The following is a 17,351-nucleotide window of genomic DNA, read 5'->3' as shown; positions in this document are numbered from 1 at the left end:
TTTGCCCTTTTCATTTCTAGATGGTCTAGCCGACAAGGCTTGCACCATCTCTCTAATTTCATTTTGACCAGCGTTTACTTGAAGCTGCTGGTTCATGATATGTCGTATGGCATCTTCTAATACAGAAATCCTACCCACCAGAGTAGGCATTGTGTGATGGGACACTTCTTGCGTAGATCGCGCTCTAGATTCACCAGGATTTACCCTGGAATCTTGTCCCTCTGTCTCCATTCTTTCAAAAGGGAAAATAGATTATTATTATTTTTTCACTGCAAATTCCCCTTTGCTGTACAGGAATAATAAACTGCAAATTGAAAATTTGTATAGAAGGGAAAAGCTCGAATTCGGACGCCCTTCTTTCTCAGACGTAATCGATGTTATTTGAACCCACGCAGTTGACTGAATATCAGAAAGCTACTGTTCTGCAGGTAATTGTACCAGCCTGGTCTCTGTTTGAAAATCAGTCTCAGCCCACGGGCTAGTTACGTGACCACTGGTGTTGACTCTAGCTCGTCCATGTTCACGACTAAGGCATGAAGACCTGAGCTCTAAAGCTTTTTTTTTTTTTCCAAGCTAGTAAAGTATATTACATCAGCGCCGATCGTATGCCTAGCTTTGGAATTGAAATTGCAGCGGTCTCAAGTGTAACTGCCATTTCCAATGACATAATTGATATGTTTGTGAGTGAGTCTTCCTCCCCTTCACCAAATTCTCATAACCAGACTGAGAGCGTCAAAGCTTGCGCGTCTGGTAACTATGACGTCGATGTAGCCCACGTAATTGAAAGGCCTGTAATAAATCTCGACATGCTTATGCGCAACGTTCACAGTCATAGCTCTACAAGGTCAGACAATAAAAGCCGAGCGACAGCCTCGCTATTAGAATTTAACGTAGCTTGCTTTTGTGCAATGTTCGTCCACCTTCATCCCTCCTTTTCCGATAACCAGCGCTCTGATACCAAATGATACGTACAATTTCTAATCTCTCTGGTTTTCGTTGATTCACTGGCTAGCTCACAGGCGATGGCATCCGTTTTTCCTCCCAGCCTCTCTTGTGGATCGCATGTGTATAAAGATACGTAACTTTTATTCCTTCATGCCTATCCACAAGCCCACAATTCCCTAGATGGTTCCCTCTGCCACATGTCATCATTTTAGACCTTTAGCTTGGTACACCATTTACCCCTCTCTTGGGGCACAATTAAACCATTTGCCCCTTGGCATTCTTACACATTTAGGTGCACCTAGGCCTGAGCACACATGATGGCAACGTTCTGACTATTGCATCCCATATAATCTCAAAGGCTAAAGTCTGAGCTTGATTTAGAGATTGAACTAAATATTCTCATGGCTCGAAGTTCAACATGACCAGAGAGGCTCATGTCTAAGCATGGATGCATGACCAGCTCATAGGTCTAGGAAAGCATCCCCACTTGTCTCCTACAAGGAATTGAGCCTTTTATGAAACAAGGCACACAAAATCACACTTACTTTATTACATTCATTTTTGGGGGAATAAGGCAAGAGTACCTGAGACACACACATAAAGGATTAAACATGTAAAGATGTTGGGCATCTCCCCCCTCGATGTCTTTTTTTTTGGGCTACAAGCCATGGCACTTCAGATCTTTTTATGATAAAGGAACTTCCAATGTCGAAGTAGTAATGACCTCTGTGAAGTGGCTTTATCATACTAAGACCATGTATGCATACATCCACTCTGATTGCTGTGCTATAGGTTGCAAAGTTGAGCCTTCTTCCGGTCCGGTTTTGTTAGCTTGACGTTGCCAAACCACACCCATGTATGCTTCGAAACACCATTGCTCCATTGAGATGCTGAATTGTAATCTGCATCCCCATCTTCTTCACTATATATCTCATGGACTTTCTAAAGGATCTCAGATGATGTGCAATTTGCATTCTTGAAGGAAGTGGCCAGGCAAGGTAGGAAGGCGAAAAGATGGCGTAGCAGTGGAATAGTAAAGCAGGCAGTTGTGGAACAATTTATCCTATTGCATGACTAAGAGCGCACAAAAATAAAACTGGTCCTCAAAGTCACTCAAGGGAAAAAACTCCCAATTGTGTCAGCAAGCTTGAAGAAGAATTGTTGGGCAATAGAAGTATAATGGACTGCAGGTAAGGCACCTCCATAAGTTGACGGTGATCAAGTCTGAATGCTGCCGTTAAGTTTTTTTTAAAAAAAATGTCACTCAATAACGTGGACAACAAAGAAGCAGAGCAAGTTGGCGCAGGTTCTGTCAAGGAAGCGTGGGTGAAATGCCATCAAGGGATGCTTATGGAGGATGACTCCCTAGCTCAAGCTGCTAACAGAAGCAAACATCAAACTCTGTGCATTTCTTCATTTCTCAGAAGAAAGTTGACCAGTTGGAGTAAATTAAAAAATGATGGGTAGTGCTTCTCCATCAGAGGATATGATCACCAAGGGTTACCCTTAGAATAGCGATGGTACTCTAAGGATGACAATGGCCAGGTCAGAAGAAAACGGCATCATCATCTACGAATTTGTTAGTGGCAATATCAGAATGGAGGGCTCCTGGCAGTGACGACTCAAGAAGCAGTTCAACGACCTGCAGGTGGTGAAATTGCACATGACATGATTGAAAAAGAAGGCTGCGCAGATCAAAAGCTTCTTAAAGATAAGACGATGGTCTGATTTCAGAATAGTCGTGTGGTAGAAATATCACAGACAGCAGAAAGACAGAACTGATCTAGAGTCTTCAGCAAAATCACCCTACCGCTATTGAAAAACCCCAGATCGCCCCCCATATGAATTGCTGATAGTTGCAGATCTAATGCAGGAATCCAAATGATCTGAGAGAAACAAAATGGGAGCGTGCCTGTCCAGGAACTAGCGTGGCATTGATCAAAACCAAGTTAGAGAAAGATTTTCTTTAGATCAGTATGCAGGTGTACAGGAATAGGTACGCTTTGAGGCAGAAGCCATGGCGCTGCAGAGCTCCTTCTCTGATACAATGTTAGAAAGCATGGTGAAAGAGAGAGAGCCAGGCATTCACATGATGGAGACACGGGATTGAGGCAAGTACTGATGCGTGATAGCTAAATCAAGTACAAGGGGCCTCATTTATAGGCTGGTCAGCCTCACACTCTACATCATAGGTGAGGTCAGTGGAGGAATATCTCCTGACCTCACAAATGTAATCCTGACTGGACTTGGTCGACCTACACAAGTGGTCCAAGGACTCTTCACACCCACAACCTATGACACTCTCACTTTAGGACACTAGGACACTGGCCTTACAAAAGTGTTCACTTTAATTCAATAGTCTTATGAAAAACTTTTCACCTTGCTCTCAAATCATTGGAAGGTATGTATGATGTCTAACTGGATGTTATTGAGAGTGACAACAGGTCGGATTTGCTGTCCTATCACTAGTCTATATCATGCTACTAGAGCTCTAGGCAATGATGTTGGCAACAATATTTGAGACATTGTTCTTCCGATAGAAAGATTGGTGCTACCTCGAAGGTGAGGGTGGCATCTTGTATTTCCAGGTGCATAACTGTCTTCATTCACCAATTGAGCAGTGTGTTAGGATGTTTGGAAAGTAGAGAGCTGAAGAGTAGAAAACGAGGTGTGGAAGTTATTGGAGCATGACACTAGTGCAAGGGAAATACAAGTGAAGGATGCAACATCCCTTTTAGGTCTAACCCTAAAGCCCTAGCTTGATCAACCCATGGGGCAAATTTTTTAAGTTCTAAGGTTGACTTTATCCTAGCACACACACTAGCCTACAAAGCCATACCAGGGGTTAATACCTATCAAATGCCTCTTCATGATATGGGTGAAGTATTCTAGAAACGTCTCAGAGAAACCTGGAACTGATGCCATGGTTGCACATGTTTATCCAAGAGGATATAGCAATTTGTGGAAGTACAGGGAAGGCAGAATCACATAACAAATGGAATCAAGTGTAAAGCTTGCGGTCTTGGAAGCACCTTGCTGAAGATGTCTACTACATTGTTCAGGTTCATTTAGGGCTTGTACATATATACATCCACTTCCTCAAGAGTAGGCATGGTCAAAGGTCTTCTGTGCTATGGAATGAAATAGTCCTCTATCCTAGTAGCTAAAATGAAGCTTTGGAGACTCTCGTTCCAGGATCAAGCATAGCTTTGTCCTTTTCCCTGTAGCAATTTTCTTTCCTGCGAGAGACTTGTTGGGTGATTGTGACCAGTTGAGGACTCTAGTACTTTAAGCTCTCTAACGTATTCTTTCTCATAGCTAAGTCTCCCCTTTGAAAGTATATAAAAATACAAAAAACTCAGCATGTTGCTCTGTACTCAGCTGTATGAATACCAACTGCCCGTACCTTTTTTAATGTGATATGCATGCCCTTTCTGGTGTGGATGGATGATATAGCATGTAGTCCAGGCTATCAATGTTGAAGTCTATGGTTTGAACTTCATGAAAGCAAGATCCAGGTGTTCTCAATGCTATATGCTAAAATACAGCAGGGCTTTCCATCTACACTTGCTAATTGAAAATTTTTAATTTTCAGTCTGTACTTGTCAATGTAGTGTATTTCATCTTTCCCAAGAGGCTGCTCTTGCAAAAAAATGATGATTAGTGATGATGATTTAATAAATGCTTTCTTCTTTAAGGGGTGTTAATCTATCATAATTTAGTTGAACCCCTAGGGTTGAAAGTTTCACATGCTTTTCTTTTGCAGTTATCTTTCTTCTCTGTAAGCAGCCTTCTTTCAAAGGCTTAGGTATGCCCATCTTGCTACTTCTTTTGTGTTACTTATTACTCTGTTTTATAATCTAGTGGAAAGAATTGTTAAAAAATATCAATGAGATAATGTTACTTTGTTTTATGTGCCGGGTTTCCTCTATAAATATTATTGGATTATGGCTACAAATGTAATTTTGAGAAATTTCAATTTACTGACCCACATATTTTAACTTCACAATTCGTTAAAATCTTCCAAGCTCTGGTTTTAGGTGCCTTTTCACCTCTGGTAGGTGCTGAATCTTTTTTGTCCCTGGAAACTCTCTACTCTTTTCCATTGTGCAAATCCTCTCTGTGCCTGTGCCTTATGCAGCCACTTGACAAACCCTCACCTTTAGAGTCGGCTCATCAGACTCACTCGTCATAGTTTCTCCTTTTTCCACTGGAGTTTTCTCTCTCTTCGGTGTATATCAGATGAGGCCCATCATTCTATACCACCAAGGGGCCAGCGTCGAAGCTTCTAACTGGAAATTCTGCCTGCCAGGACATGGGCCACACAGCTCGGGGGAGAGAGAGTGACGGGATTCACACTCGATGGAAGGTTCAGGAGAGCATGCTGGTAACAACACTTCAGATTCTCTTGCAGCTAGAAAATAGAGACAGCTGAGCCAAAGTAACTCTGGAAGAGACAGCATGAGAAAGAAAGAAAGAAAGAAAGTTTATAAAAGTCTTCGGAAGACTGATGGGTCTATGAGACTGAAAAAAACCTGATACAAATCCAGCTAGAGGGGTGGAGCTACTAACCGAGCATCCACACCCATACAGAAAACAGAAAACTGTATCATACATAGTATATCAAACAATAATAGTAATCATCTACAGAAAAACCATCCTTTACTACCATCATAAGACAGAATGAAGTGTGCTCCAAGACAATGTGGCTCCTCCCCTCGTCAAGAGTGAGGGAGTAATAGCATGAAATCAGATATGGAGTGCTGGCTGCCCCCAGTGGGTGTAGCCCTACGCTTTCTCCTTGTCATAAGTCTGCGTCTGACAAGGGTGACCCTCACACTTGTCAGTCTGGCTCCCAATCTGAACATGGAGGGAATGTCCCCAAGTGTAATCTGTGCATCAACCCTCTGTCTGAGCTGTTGTGTCACTGGCTCTTGGTCGTGATCATGTCTGAGACCTGTAGAGCAGGCATCCGTGTGATCCAACTGAAAGAACTAAGTGTGAAGAGAGTGGGAGAGAAGGAAGGAGTCTCACTTGCGGCTTTCTCGCATACACAATGGGGGAATACACACAAAGATGGAGGCTGAAAACAGTTTTCCTCTTCTTAGTTGTGAAATCCAAAAGAACTCTCTCTAAGCACAAAAGGAATAGGTGAACCCTATATGTGGGTCTCAAACCAAACTCAGCTAACCTAGGTGGCATACTAACTGAGCCATTAACTAGAGTACATAAAGATAGCTGTCATCCAGCTATTATTCATGGGCGGTGTAACAACCGCATCTGCAGCTAACAAGTCGGTGACATAAATGCACAATGGTCACCCTGGCATATCACGAGTGGAGCTCGATATCTCAACACTCTCCCTTGAGCTCAATCCAATTCTTGCACATTGCGCAGGTCTCTGAACTTGCGCAGCTTCTCTGCACCCAATGCCTTCGTGAATATGTCAGCTACCTGATCCTCTGTGCTGACATAAACTAGATCAATAAAACCTACTAGAACCTTCTCCCGCACATAGTCATAATGCACCTCAATGTGCTTTGTTCTAGCATGATAGACTGGGTTATTTGCCAAGTGTATATTGCTTATGTTGTCACAATAAATGACAACTGGTCCATCTATAGACTGATGCATATCACAAAGTAGCTTATGCAACCAAGCTTCCTCACATGCAGCCATTGCTGCACCCCTGTATTCAGCCTCTGTGCTTGACAAGGCAACTGTAGGCTGTTTCTTACTGCTCCAAGTGACTGCAGCATTCCCAAAAGAGAACACATATCCACTGATAGATCGTCTATCAGAAATACTACCAGCCCAATCAGCATTATTGTATCCATGCAACTGTATCTGAACCCCAGTCTCATAAATAGTCCATACTGCAATGTGGACTTCACATACCTCAGTATGCGTTTAGCCGCAGCCAAATGCGGTTTCCTTGGAGCTTGCATAAATTGACTTATCAACCCAACAGCATAGCTCAAATCTGGCCTGGTAATAGTCATATAAATCAAACTTTCTACTATGCGTCTATATATATTAGGGTCTTCCAGAAGCTCGCCTGCATCTGCGCTCAACTTCACATTCTGCTTCAAAGAAACTGAAATAGGCTTATAGCCTGTCATCTCATATTTGGACAGCATGTCCAATCCATACTGCCTCTGCAAGAGCCATATCCCACTTGTGGATCTAATCACCTCAATACCTAAGAAGTAACGCTGCTCTCCCAAATTCTTCATCTCAAGCTTCTGCTTCAATAGCATTTTCACATGAAGGATATCTTCATCACTATCACATGTGATGATCAAATCATCAACATAAATGACAAGCAGCATAATGCCTTTCTCTGTTTTTCTCACATAAAGTGAGAAATCTACCTTGGAAATCTGAAAGCCAATAGTGACAAGATACTGTCCTATCTTGTTAGACCATGCTTTGGGTGCTTGCTTCAAGCCATACAAGGCTTTCTTCAACCTGCAAACAAACTCAGGCTGAACAGCATGCACATAACCTGGTGGCTGCTCCATATGGACCTCTTCTTGTAAATCACCATGCAAGAAGGCATTCTTTACATCCATCTGATGTAAAGACCATCCCTTTGATACAGCCATAGCAATGACTGCTCTTACGGTTACCATCCTTGCAACCGGACTGAATGTTTCTTCATAATCAATGCCATATGTCTGTGCATACCCCTTGACAACTAATCTTGCCTTGTATCTGTTCACAAAACCATCTGCATTGTGCTTCACCTTATAAATCCACTTGCAGCCAATTGCATTCTTGTCTTTAGGCAAAGGCACCAATTCCCATGTAGCATTTGCTTCCAAGGCATCCATTTCTTCATCCATGGCTTTCTCTCATTTTTCTTTTCCCATGGCTTGCTCAAAAGAAGTGGGTTCTGGTTCTTGTATCACTTTGACCATATAGGCATAGTGAATGGCTGTAAATCCATCATATTTCAGCCTATCCACAGGATACCTAACTCTGGTAGACTTGCGCAAAATAGGCTCGCTACCAGGTGCTCTCAAAACATCCCTTGTCTTCCTTACTCCAGGTGTAACAACAGAAGGAATACCCAACTCATCATCAAGGCTCTGTTCTGAGCCACTGGATTCACCATCCACATAAGAGTGACCTGTATTCACATCAACCATGGACTGATCTACTTTCTCTTTTCCTTTTCGTGATACTTGCATACCACTATCTGCATTGCTTTGAGGAGATTCTCTTGATCTCAATCTGCCTGTCCATGGCGAAGTATATGAACCACTGCTAGAGGACACTACAGGTCCAGTAATATTTTGTGATTACTGCTGTGAATTCTGTGCAGCATCACCATTTTGTGCATCTACATCATCAATCACATTTACTGGTTTATACCAATTGCTCATCTCATAAAAAATATCTCTGCTCACTGTAAACTTACGAGTAGAAGGATTATAGCATCTATACCCTTTCTGCTGCAAAGAATAACCAATAAAGATGCACTTCTCAGCTCTTGGATCCAACTTAGATCTAAACTCATCTGACACATGAACATAGGCAATGCAACCAAAAACTTTCAAATGAGAAATATCTGGTTTCCTACCAGTATATCTCTCCTCTGGCGTCATGCCATGTATTGCTGCAGTGGGAGTCCTGTTCATTATGTAGACTGCTGTAGCAACTGCTTCAGCCAAATAATAATATGGCAGGTCTTTTTCGTTGAGCATGGCACGAGATACCTCTCCAATATCCCTGTGTTTCCTTTCTGCAAGTCCATTTTGCTGTGGGGTATGACTGCATGAATATTGTTGCTTTATGCCATGCTCCTGCAAGAACCTTGCAAACTCATTTGAGAGGTACTCTCCCCCTCCATCTGATCTTAGACATTTTATTTGCAGGCCTGTTTCTTTTTCAACCATAGCTTTAAAAGCTTTGAAATGCCCAAACACTTCACTTTTCTTTTTCATAAAATACATCCAAACTTTTCTGCTGTAGTCATCAATAAAAGTGACATACAAAATAATGACAGCTTCCAATAGATGCAGCTTTAGTAGTCCACACATCAGAGTGGATTAATTCCAATGGCCTCTTACTCTCTTGAACATGTCTTGGAAATGGTTTCCTTGCCTATTTTTCAAATTGACAGGCTTCACATACCTTATGCATTTCTGCAATCTTGAACTTAGACAATCCTGCAACAATATTTTGGGCCTACATTAATTTAAGTCGCTGTACATTAACATGACCAATGCGTTTATGTCTGATATCAATATCTGCAACTACACCGGTCCCATGTGCAAACATTGCTGCACTCAATTCAGGCATGTCTGCATCCAACGTCAACGTTCTGCCCTTCTTCTTCCCTTTTGCTATCAAGCGACCTTTATTTTTCATATCCTCAACAAAGCATCCATGAGGATTAAATCTGACCTGCAAGCCCTGCTCAACCATTTGACCAACAGAAACTAGGTTCTTGGTGATATTCGGGACATGAAATACATCAGACATGTATTTTCTTTTTCCATCCTGTATAGACAAAGGAATTTTACCAATCTGCACAATAGGATGTGCAATATCATCACCGGTCTCCAGAAATCCTGGTCTTTCCATTTTCCTTGCATCCTGCATCCATTCTGCATGACCTGTCATGTGGTTTGACGCACCTGAGTCAACATACCACACATCATTGCTTTCTTCTGCACTTGTCACAGAGTTGGTCATGTGCTGCACCATAAACAAATGCTCATTTCTGTCATCACCCTGTCTACTAGAGGATGCATAATTGCCTTGCTGCAATTTTTCAATCATGATGTCATTCTGCTTTTTATAGCAGTCTTTAACCATATGACCCATTTTACCACAGTAGTAGCATTCAACATTGTTGTTTGCATTTTGGCCTCTGTGCCATTCACCACGATCTCTTTGGCTCCCCCTGCCTTTAAAGTTACCACGTCCTCCTCCATAGGACTGGTTTTCTTGAATTTGCTGCATATTCTGATTTCTGCCACAACGTCCAGATCGGCTTGCTCTACCTCTTCCAGTATTTGAGTAGAAGACAGCTTCTTTTGAAGTTCCTCCTGAAGAAGATGCACCACCATTTCTCTGCTCTTCAGAAATTAGAAGAGCAATCAACTCCTCAAAATCAGGAAAATTCTCACGGACGGCAATGGATGTCCGGAATTGTGCATAATCCTTTCCTAGACCATTCAAGGTCACAGAAACTAAATCATCATCTTTCACTGGCGACCCAATGGAAGCAAGTGCATCTGCAATCTTCTTCACCTTCATGTGGTAGTCATCGATGCTCATATTTTCTCTCTGCACATTATGCAACTCTTGCTTGAGCTGCATTTTCGTGGCTTTTGTATTTGTGCTATATATTTTTGTCAAAGTATCCCATGTCTCCTTCGGCGTACTTGCATCTTGAATATGCACAATCATAGAATCTGAAATACTGATAGACAGCAAGTACATAACTTTTCTGGCTCTCTCATTCCAGCCTTTAAATGCCTGCAACTCCTGTTGATTGGGAACATTAGGAATAACTGGTTCTTGTTCAGCTCCAGAAATGAACTCCCAATAGCCTTTTCCCTTAAGAAAATTCGTCATTCTAAACTTCCATGCTGGGAAGTTGTTCTTGTCAAGCTTTTCAGTGACTATCTGTGAAAGAGCATCAGACGCCATTACAGAACACTACAAAAATATCCTGTCACTGCAAAAAAACACAACTTCTGCCTCACAAGGGCAAATCTGCAAAACTGACGAAAGTGGTATTTGACCACACAATCACTTCCTAGTGACGATTTTGCATCAACAGGCAATAAGAATGATTCTGTCACTCCCAATATCTCTGCGCACAAGCATACGATGCAATTTCTGCGGCAACTTTTCACCGACCTGCAGAATAGTGGTCGCACAGCAAAAACATGGCACTTTTTTGAGTGCTTGCGGAAAACTTCCGCCACCAAAACGGGCCCCGTAGCATATATTGCCCTCTCGCCACACCGCGAAGGGCTTTCCAATCTGAGACAGTGCACTCTTGCACTTTCCGGCTGTGCTACTTGCAGAGATTTGCTCCCAAACTTGAAAAAGGAAAGCAACACTGATCCTCTTACCAAGACACCGCGAACTTGGTTTGCTCTTTTGAGCTTCTTATCACGAACCGAGCTCTGATACCATGTGAAGAGAGTGGGAGAGAATGAAGGAGTCTCACTTGCAGCTTTCTCACATACACAATGGGGAAATACACACAAAGATGGAGGCTGAAAATAGTTTTCCTCTTCTTAGTTGTGAAAGCCAAAAGAACTCTCTCTAAGCACAAAAGAAATAGGTGAACCCTATACGTGGGTCTCAAACCAAACTCAGCTAACCTAGGTGTAACAACCGCATCTGTAGCTAACAAGTCGATGACATAAATGCACAACGGTCACCCTGGCATATCACGAGTGGAGCTCGATATCTCAATACTAAGTGATCATGCTCTGAGATGAGTCTAACTGGGTTTGCTTCTCATGTCTCTGAGATTGGAGTAGGTGCTCATGATGCCTTATTGCCTCATGAATGAATGCGGCCGAGCATCTCTGATCTAGATAAGAGAGAAATCAGGATAATATCCCGGAACTATCTCTGAATAGGCAATAGAATAGCCCCTTGATCTCATAGTAAACAAGGCATCTGAAGATGAAACGTCCCTCCAACTCAACCTCTTGTGGGCTACAGAGTACAAATGTGCCCCTCCCTAGGTAGACCCTCTACTCGGTCACTCTCAATGCGGAGCCTAGGTAGAGACCCGAAGCTGCCCAATGGAGATCCTCAATGAATGGGGTAAGTGAACCCGTGTATACCCTGGTGGGTCGATAAACCCCTCATCCTAGATATGTAGGTAATGATCTCTATAGAAGCTAATCTTCACAAGGAGCTCAGTTGGTTCCAACCAGGTCCGAAATGTGTGTAGTTGTAGAAGATCCTCACGTATGACCTGGTTGACCTCATGATACTACACTGGGGAGAATGGCCGCATCAATGCTGTAGGAAGTCTATCCATATGTAACCCCAGTCGCTCAAACCATCTCACTGTGTGCGCATACCAGCATCTCTGGTCACCTGTCCACTGATAACGGCATGGAGGAGGTCAAGGCCCGTATGCCCTGACTCAATATAAGTAGGTAATGACCTGGAAAGCTGCATCAAGTTGCAATGGTGAAGATCCAAACTCAGCCTGAATGACATGGTGAGGGATTGACGGCTTACTCCGAATCATCCGTGATAGCACAAGCACCTGTAGCCGCTCTACATTGGACCATCCCGTAATTGACAGGTCTGGCCCCCAATAGGGGTTGCCATACATCTCTGCTGGTCGAACCAAGGAGTCAAATAGAAGACATTTGCTTTGTGGGTCCTGGAAATGTGAATGGAAGCACTGCCTCTCCAACCTAGCTAACGAGGCATACCCTCTGCTCATGAGAGCTTGCATTGCCAGTCTCATGGTAAAAATGGGTCCGGAAAAGATAACCCCTAGGTATGTATATGCTGAAACTATCTCTACCGATGACCTGTCAAAGGTAAAACTCTCTCGATGCATCACGACTTGAGATGTATTGAAGATAATAACCTTGGTTTTACCAAGGTTGACCTTTAGATTATGCGACTCACAAAAAGACTGTAGTGCATCGAGATGGCTCTGGAGCCTCTTTGCTGAGGATGATAGAAGTACCACATCATCTGCATGAAGCAATATCTGAATCAGAGTGCCAGCAAGAGAGCATCCCGTCCCCCCTAACTTCTGCATGACTGCCTAAAGCTCATCGATGTAAAGGCCAAACAAGGTGGGTGATAAAGGGCATCCTTGTTGACCCCAATCGTACTCAGAATCTCATCTGTCTAACCAGCCCCTGTCCGAATCCTGCCTGAGATTCTCTCATAAAGTGCCATGATTGCCCAAATGATGACCTGATCATAACCTAAGTCCTGCAAGCGCTTGATGAGGTGGCCCCTGGGAACGGTATCAAAGGCTTTGTAGAAATCCACAAAGCAACAATAAACCCTTTGTCTCCGTGCTCTCGTGTTCTTAATGATACATCTGAGTGTGAGAATGTGATCCATGGTCCCATGATCATGTCGGAACCTAGCTTGTCCATATGTTTTGGGCCCTTGCATCTCTACAAATCGGCTGACCTAAGAGTCAAGCACGGATGCATAGATCTTGGACATGGGATCTTTTCTCAACACGAGGATAGGAGCACGTCAAGAGCACGTCTGGTATCACTCCTCGACTTCAAATATTATTATGTTACCAAATATTGACCTAGAGGATACACGCTTGTTGTGTGTCTTAGCAGATAGGTGAGCCTCGGTTACATCTTATGGTCAGGCATTGCTAGGTCTTGGCAGGATGCTTGATCCCATTATTTATAATGGTCTTGATAGATGGCCATCCTCGGGTGGTTTTACTTGCTTCCCTCATGGCGGGAGCTCTAGCGTTGTTGACCATATCATGGGATCCCTTGCCTTTGCCTCCCACATCTCTGACTTTTCCATCACGCCACTACCCCCTTGGGGCTGACCATACCTCTCTCTTTTTTAGTGTTTCTACACCCCGCCTCGCTATAACCTTCACTCCTCCAATCACTCACAGCCCTTTTTAGGACACACATTTCGATCGTACTCTTTCACCTAGGTACTCAACACGCCTTCATACTCTCCTCACATATATTGACTTCACCCCCCTACTAGAGGATCGCGTTGCCATGATCACCTATTCACTCCATGACGCTGCACTTCACGCCTTCCCTCATACTACTCGCCCACCATCATTGGGGACCGTCCCTTGCAACAGTTGGTACGATGATGAGTGTAAGACTTTATGCCGCCAACTCAAACTCGGTACTAAACATAATCTTCCGACTGAACCTGACACAATACACGAGTATCGTAGATTGGTACGCAAAAAGAAACAAGAGTTTATCCGCCAAAATGAGGAGGAATTATTGAACATTTTGTTTAGGAGTAACTCCAAGGACTTTTGGCAGATTCCTAGAGAGATGGTCCCCTCCACCTCTCACCGATACTAGGGACTGTACACGCACATTATATGACATCTGTGATCAGCCTACTCCTCACTTGCTGTCACGCCAACCTCACCCTACTTCATGTATACTCCTCACTAAGGGGGGTGTTAAGGACGCGGTGATGAAGCTTTATAATGGCCAAGCGAAAGATCATGAGGGTCTATGCACTGAATTCATTGCATATGGGATTAATTTCTTCGCCCCGATCCGCAAAGCTATTTAATGAAGCCGTTTGCCTTGGCTTCCCACGCACTTGGACTCTTAACACTATCGCACCTATCCGCAAGGCAGGGGATCCAGGAACTACACAACCATTATGATTGGGCATGTGGGAGCTCAAAGAACTTAAAAAGGATCCACGTTTGAAACATCTTTCAATGAAGGTCATGTTGACGTAGACGCACATGTGCTTTGCTCCAAGATGTCCCCTTACCGTGTGCCAAGGATTCAACTCGCAAACGGATGGGGATCATGGTACGAAAGGCAAGAAGCATGGAAAAAAGAAGCGTAGTCATTCTCCCTCTGATTCCTCTTCCAGTTTATCTTCCTCCAGCAACAACTCTTTTTCTTCTCCTAGGAAGTGAACTCATCATGGAATGAAAAAGGGTAGGTAGAAGAGGAAAAGATCTAAGGGCAAGAAATTCAAGGAAGGGGTAAGTCTGTCTGCTTTGAAAGAGCACAAGGAGCATCTTGCGATTGTTTTCCAAGAACTGCATAATGATTAGCTCTAAGCAAATAGTAAAAAGAGGGAATTTTTCATGGAGGAGATCCATTATTTAGGTCACATCATTTCCAAGAATGGGATACAAATGGACCCTGGTAAAATACAAGCCATTCAAGAATGGTCTAAGATGACATCCATACATGAAGTACACAGTTTTCTAGGTCTCTGTTCCTATTATAGGAGGTTTATCAGGCACTTTTCTGATATTGCCGCTCCACTTTACGATCTGACTAAGAAGAATGCAGCCTTCAAAGGGGATGAGCGACAAAGGACAACATTTAATACTCTCAAGGGGAAGTTGACTACAGACCATTCTGGTTGTCCTTGATCTGTACAAGCCCTTTGATGTGGATTGTGATGCATGTGGAGAGTGTGTTGGGGTTCCTCTTCATCAGATGGTCACATGGTGGCTTATGAAGGCTGAAGATTATGAGATGCTGAAGGGCATATGGGTTTTTTGAGAAAGAGTTACTAGTTGTAGTACATGCCATAAACACATGGAAACATTATCTCCTGGGTGCTGGTTTTACTGTTAAAACTGATCGTCAAAGTTTGAGGTATTTCCTAACATAGACTAAGCTCTTAGGAAAGCACATGAAATGGGGCCTGGGCAAATCTACTGTCCATGTTTCATTTTCAGATTCTCTTATCTTGAAGAACTCAGGTCAATATGTTTATTGCAGGGATCTTGAAGAGCTGAGGGAACAATATGTCAGTGACCCAAACTTTGGGGAAATAATGCAGCATGTGCAGGATGGGCAATCTTCAAGTTAATACTCTATAAAAATGGGTATCTAATGAGGAATGACTGCCTCTACATTACAAAAACATGAGACTGACTAGTCTAGAGGGATGTCGTGCACCTCCGTATGTTGAACATAAAGGAATTACAGCTACACTCAAGCTTTGGAGAGAGATTTTTTAGTAGGGCAGCCATGCGCAAGGATATATACAAGTTTGTTACAGAATGCCTTACTTGCCTGAAAGTTAAGTATGATAGACGGAAGAAACTTGGCCTATTGATGCCTTTTCTTGTGCCTCAGGCACCACAGGAGAACATAGCAATGGACTTTATCTTTGATTTCCACAATCAAGGACAGGGAATGATGGGATAGGGACCATCATAGACAGATTCAACAAACATCCCTATTTTATTCCGGTACGCAAAATCATTAAGGCAGACCATATAGCCAAAGTTTTTATGGCTCAGATCTTTAAGCACCATGGTATGCCAAAGTCCATTGTCAGTGACCAAGATCCCAGAATGACTAGCCTATTCTGGAGAGCTTTATTTGACAATATGGGGACGAACCTGAATTGTTCTTCTTCCTTTCTCCCCCTAGACTGATGGTCAAAGTGAGGTAGCAAATTCAACTGTGTTAGACCATTTGAAATGCTACGTGGCTGATCATAAATCAGATTGGAAAAAGTACCTTCCGCAGTGGAGTTTGCATACAATAATACAGTTCATAGCTCCATTGGAAAAACTCCATTTGAGGTCATATATGAAAAGGTGATTCTGCCACTAATCGTGAAGACCAAAGATGAGATATTTGCAGCTCATTGGTATGTTACGGATCTCCAGACAACATTCAGCCAAGTGCGGACAGCAATAGAGAGATCTCAGGAGAAACGTAAGAAAGCTGTAGATGACCACAAAAGACAGCTAGAACTCAAGCGAGGGGATTGGGTGCTTTTAAAGTTTGAGAAAGCTAGGCTCCGCAAACAAAAGGGCAAAGAGAAAGTTTATTCCAAGTTGTCTACCAGGTATTATGGCCCTTTTCGGGTCATAGACGAGATCAATGAGGTAGCTTACATGTTGCAACTACCAAAGCATTGAAGGATCCACAATGCTTTTCATGTGAGTCTTCTCAAAAGATCAAAGACCGGAGCCTATAGATTCTATTTTGGAAGAGCCACCTAAGGTGGATGAGATGGAGGAAATACTCCAACTAGAGTAGATTGTACACCATATACTCAAGAAGGGAACCTTGGACAAGATTACCTACAGATTTCTTGTGAAATTGTTTTGTATTAAATGCCAACTAGATAGATGAAGACCTTCTCTTTCACAACTTTTGGATGTGTACAAAGAGGCTTTTCAGTTGATGTCAACTGGACTAAAAGCAGAGGGGATGTCACCAAATGTCACCATTTTGTAACTATCCCCAAGTAATAAAAGAGGATTATTTTATGTGTTGACTATGGTATTGTTGGACCAAGGTCAAAGAGTCAAAGGCTTTTATTTGACCTTGGTCAAAGCATTGACTAATGGCAAAGAGAATTGGCCACGTCCTAAGACTTGACTTCAGTTAAAGAAGGTTGACTATGATAAACTAGAGAACCACAGAGCTAACTTTTGTCAGAGAGACCTAACTATGGTTAGGGAGACGTGACTAAGGTCAAGAAGGTTGACCCTGCTCAACCAGAGTATCCTTTTTATTTATGCATGGTTTTGCATAACAGGGACGCCCGCATAGACTAGGATTAGTCCAAGTATTTGATTTGCATGCGAATGACTAAGAATTAATGGTGCCATGGTTGTGTGTTTAGTTGAGTTGTTGTAGGTGTAGAAGAAGGGTTAATTGCCCCTACTTTTAAGGGGTTTTTGCTGCCTACAAGCAGGGGTT

At 42.9% G+C, this 17,351-nt stretch overlaps 1 protein-coding gene across 2 annotated transcripts in view; it reads left to right on the top strand.

The window, feature by feature from the left end:
• The window catches only part of LOC147899483 (Thioredoxin superfamily protein), a 128,957-nt gene that overhangs the window by 85,315 nt on the left and 26,291 nt on the right, over positions 1-17,351 (top strand). For both annotated transcript variants that reach the window (XM_087378445.1, XM_087378446.1), the window contains exon 5: positions 4,712-4,753. In XM_087378445.1, coding sequence (XP_087234571.1) covers positions 4,712-4,753 — 42 coding nt within the window. The remainder of the gene's footprint in view (positions 1-4,711; positions 4,754-17,351) is intronic.

This window comes from Dipteris shenzhenensis, chromosome 8 (genome assembly GCF_047967505.1).
Source record: "Dipteris shenzhenensis isolate YYH24624 ecotype China chromosome 8, Dip_SZ_1.0, whole genome shotgun sequence".
NCBI classification, from domain to species: domain Eukaryota; kingdom Viridiplantae; phylum Streptophyta; class Polypodiopsida; order Gleicheniales; family Dipteridaceae; genus Dipteris; species Dipteris shenzhenensis.
The sequence above is the reverse complement of the archived record's forward strand: the minus strand, read 5'-3'. Positions and strand labels throughout refer to the sequence as shown.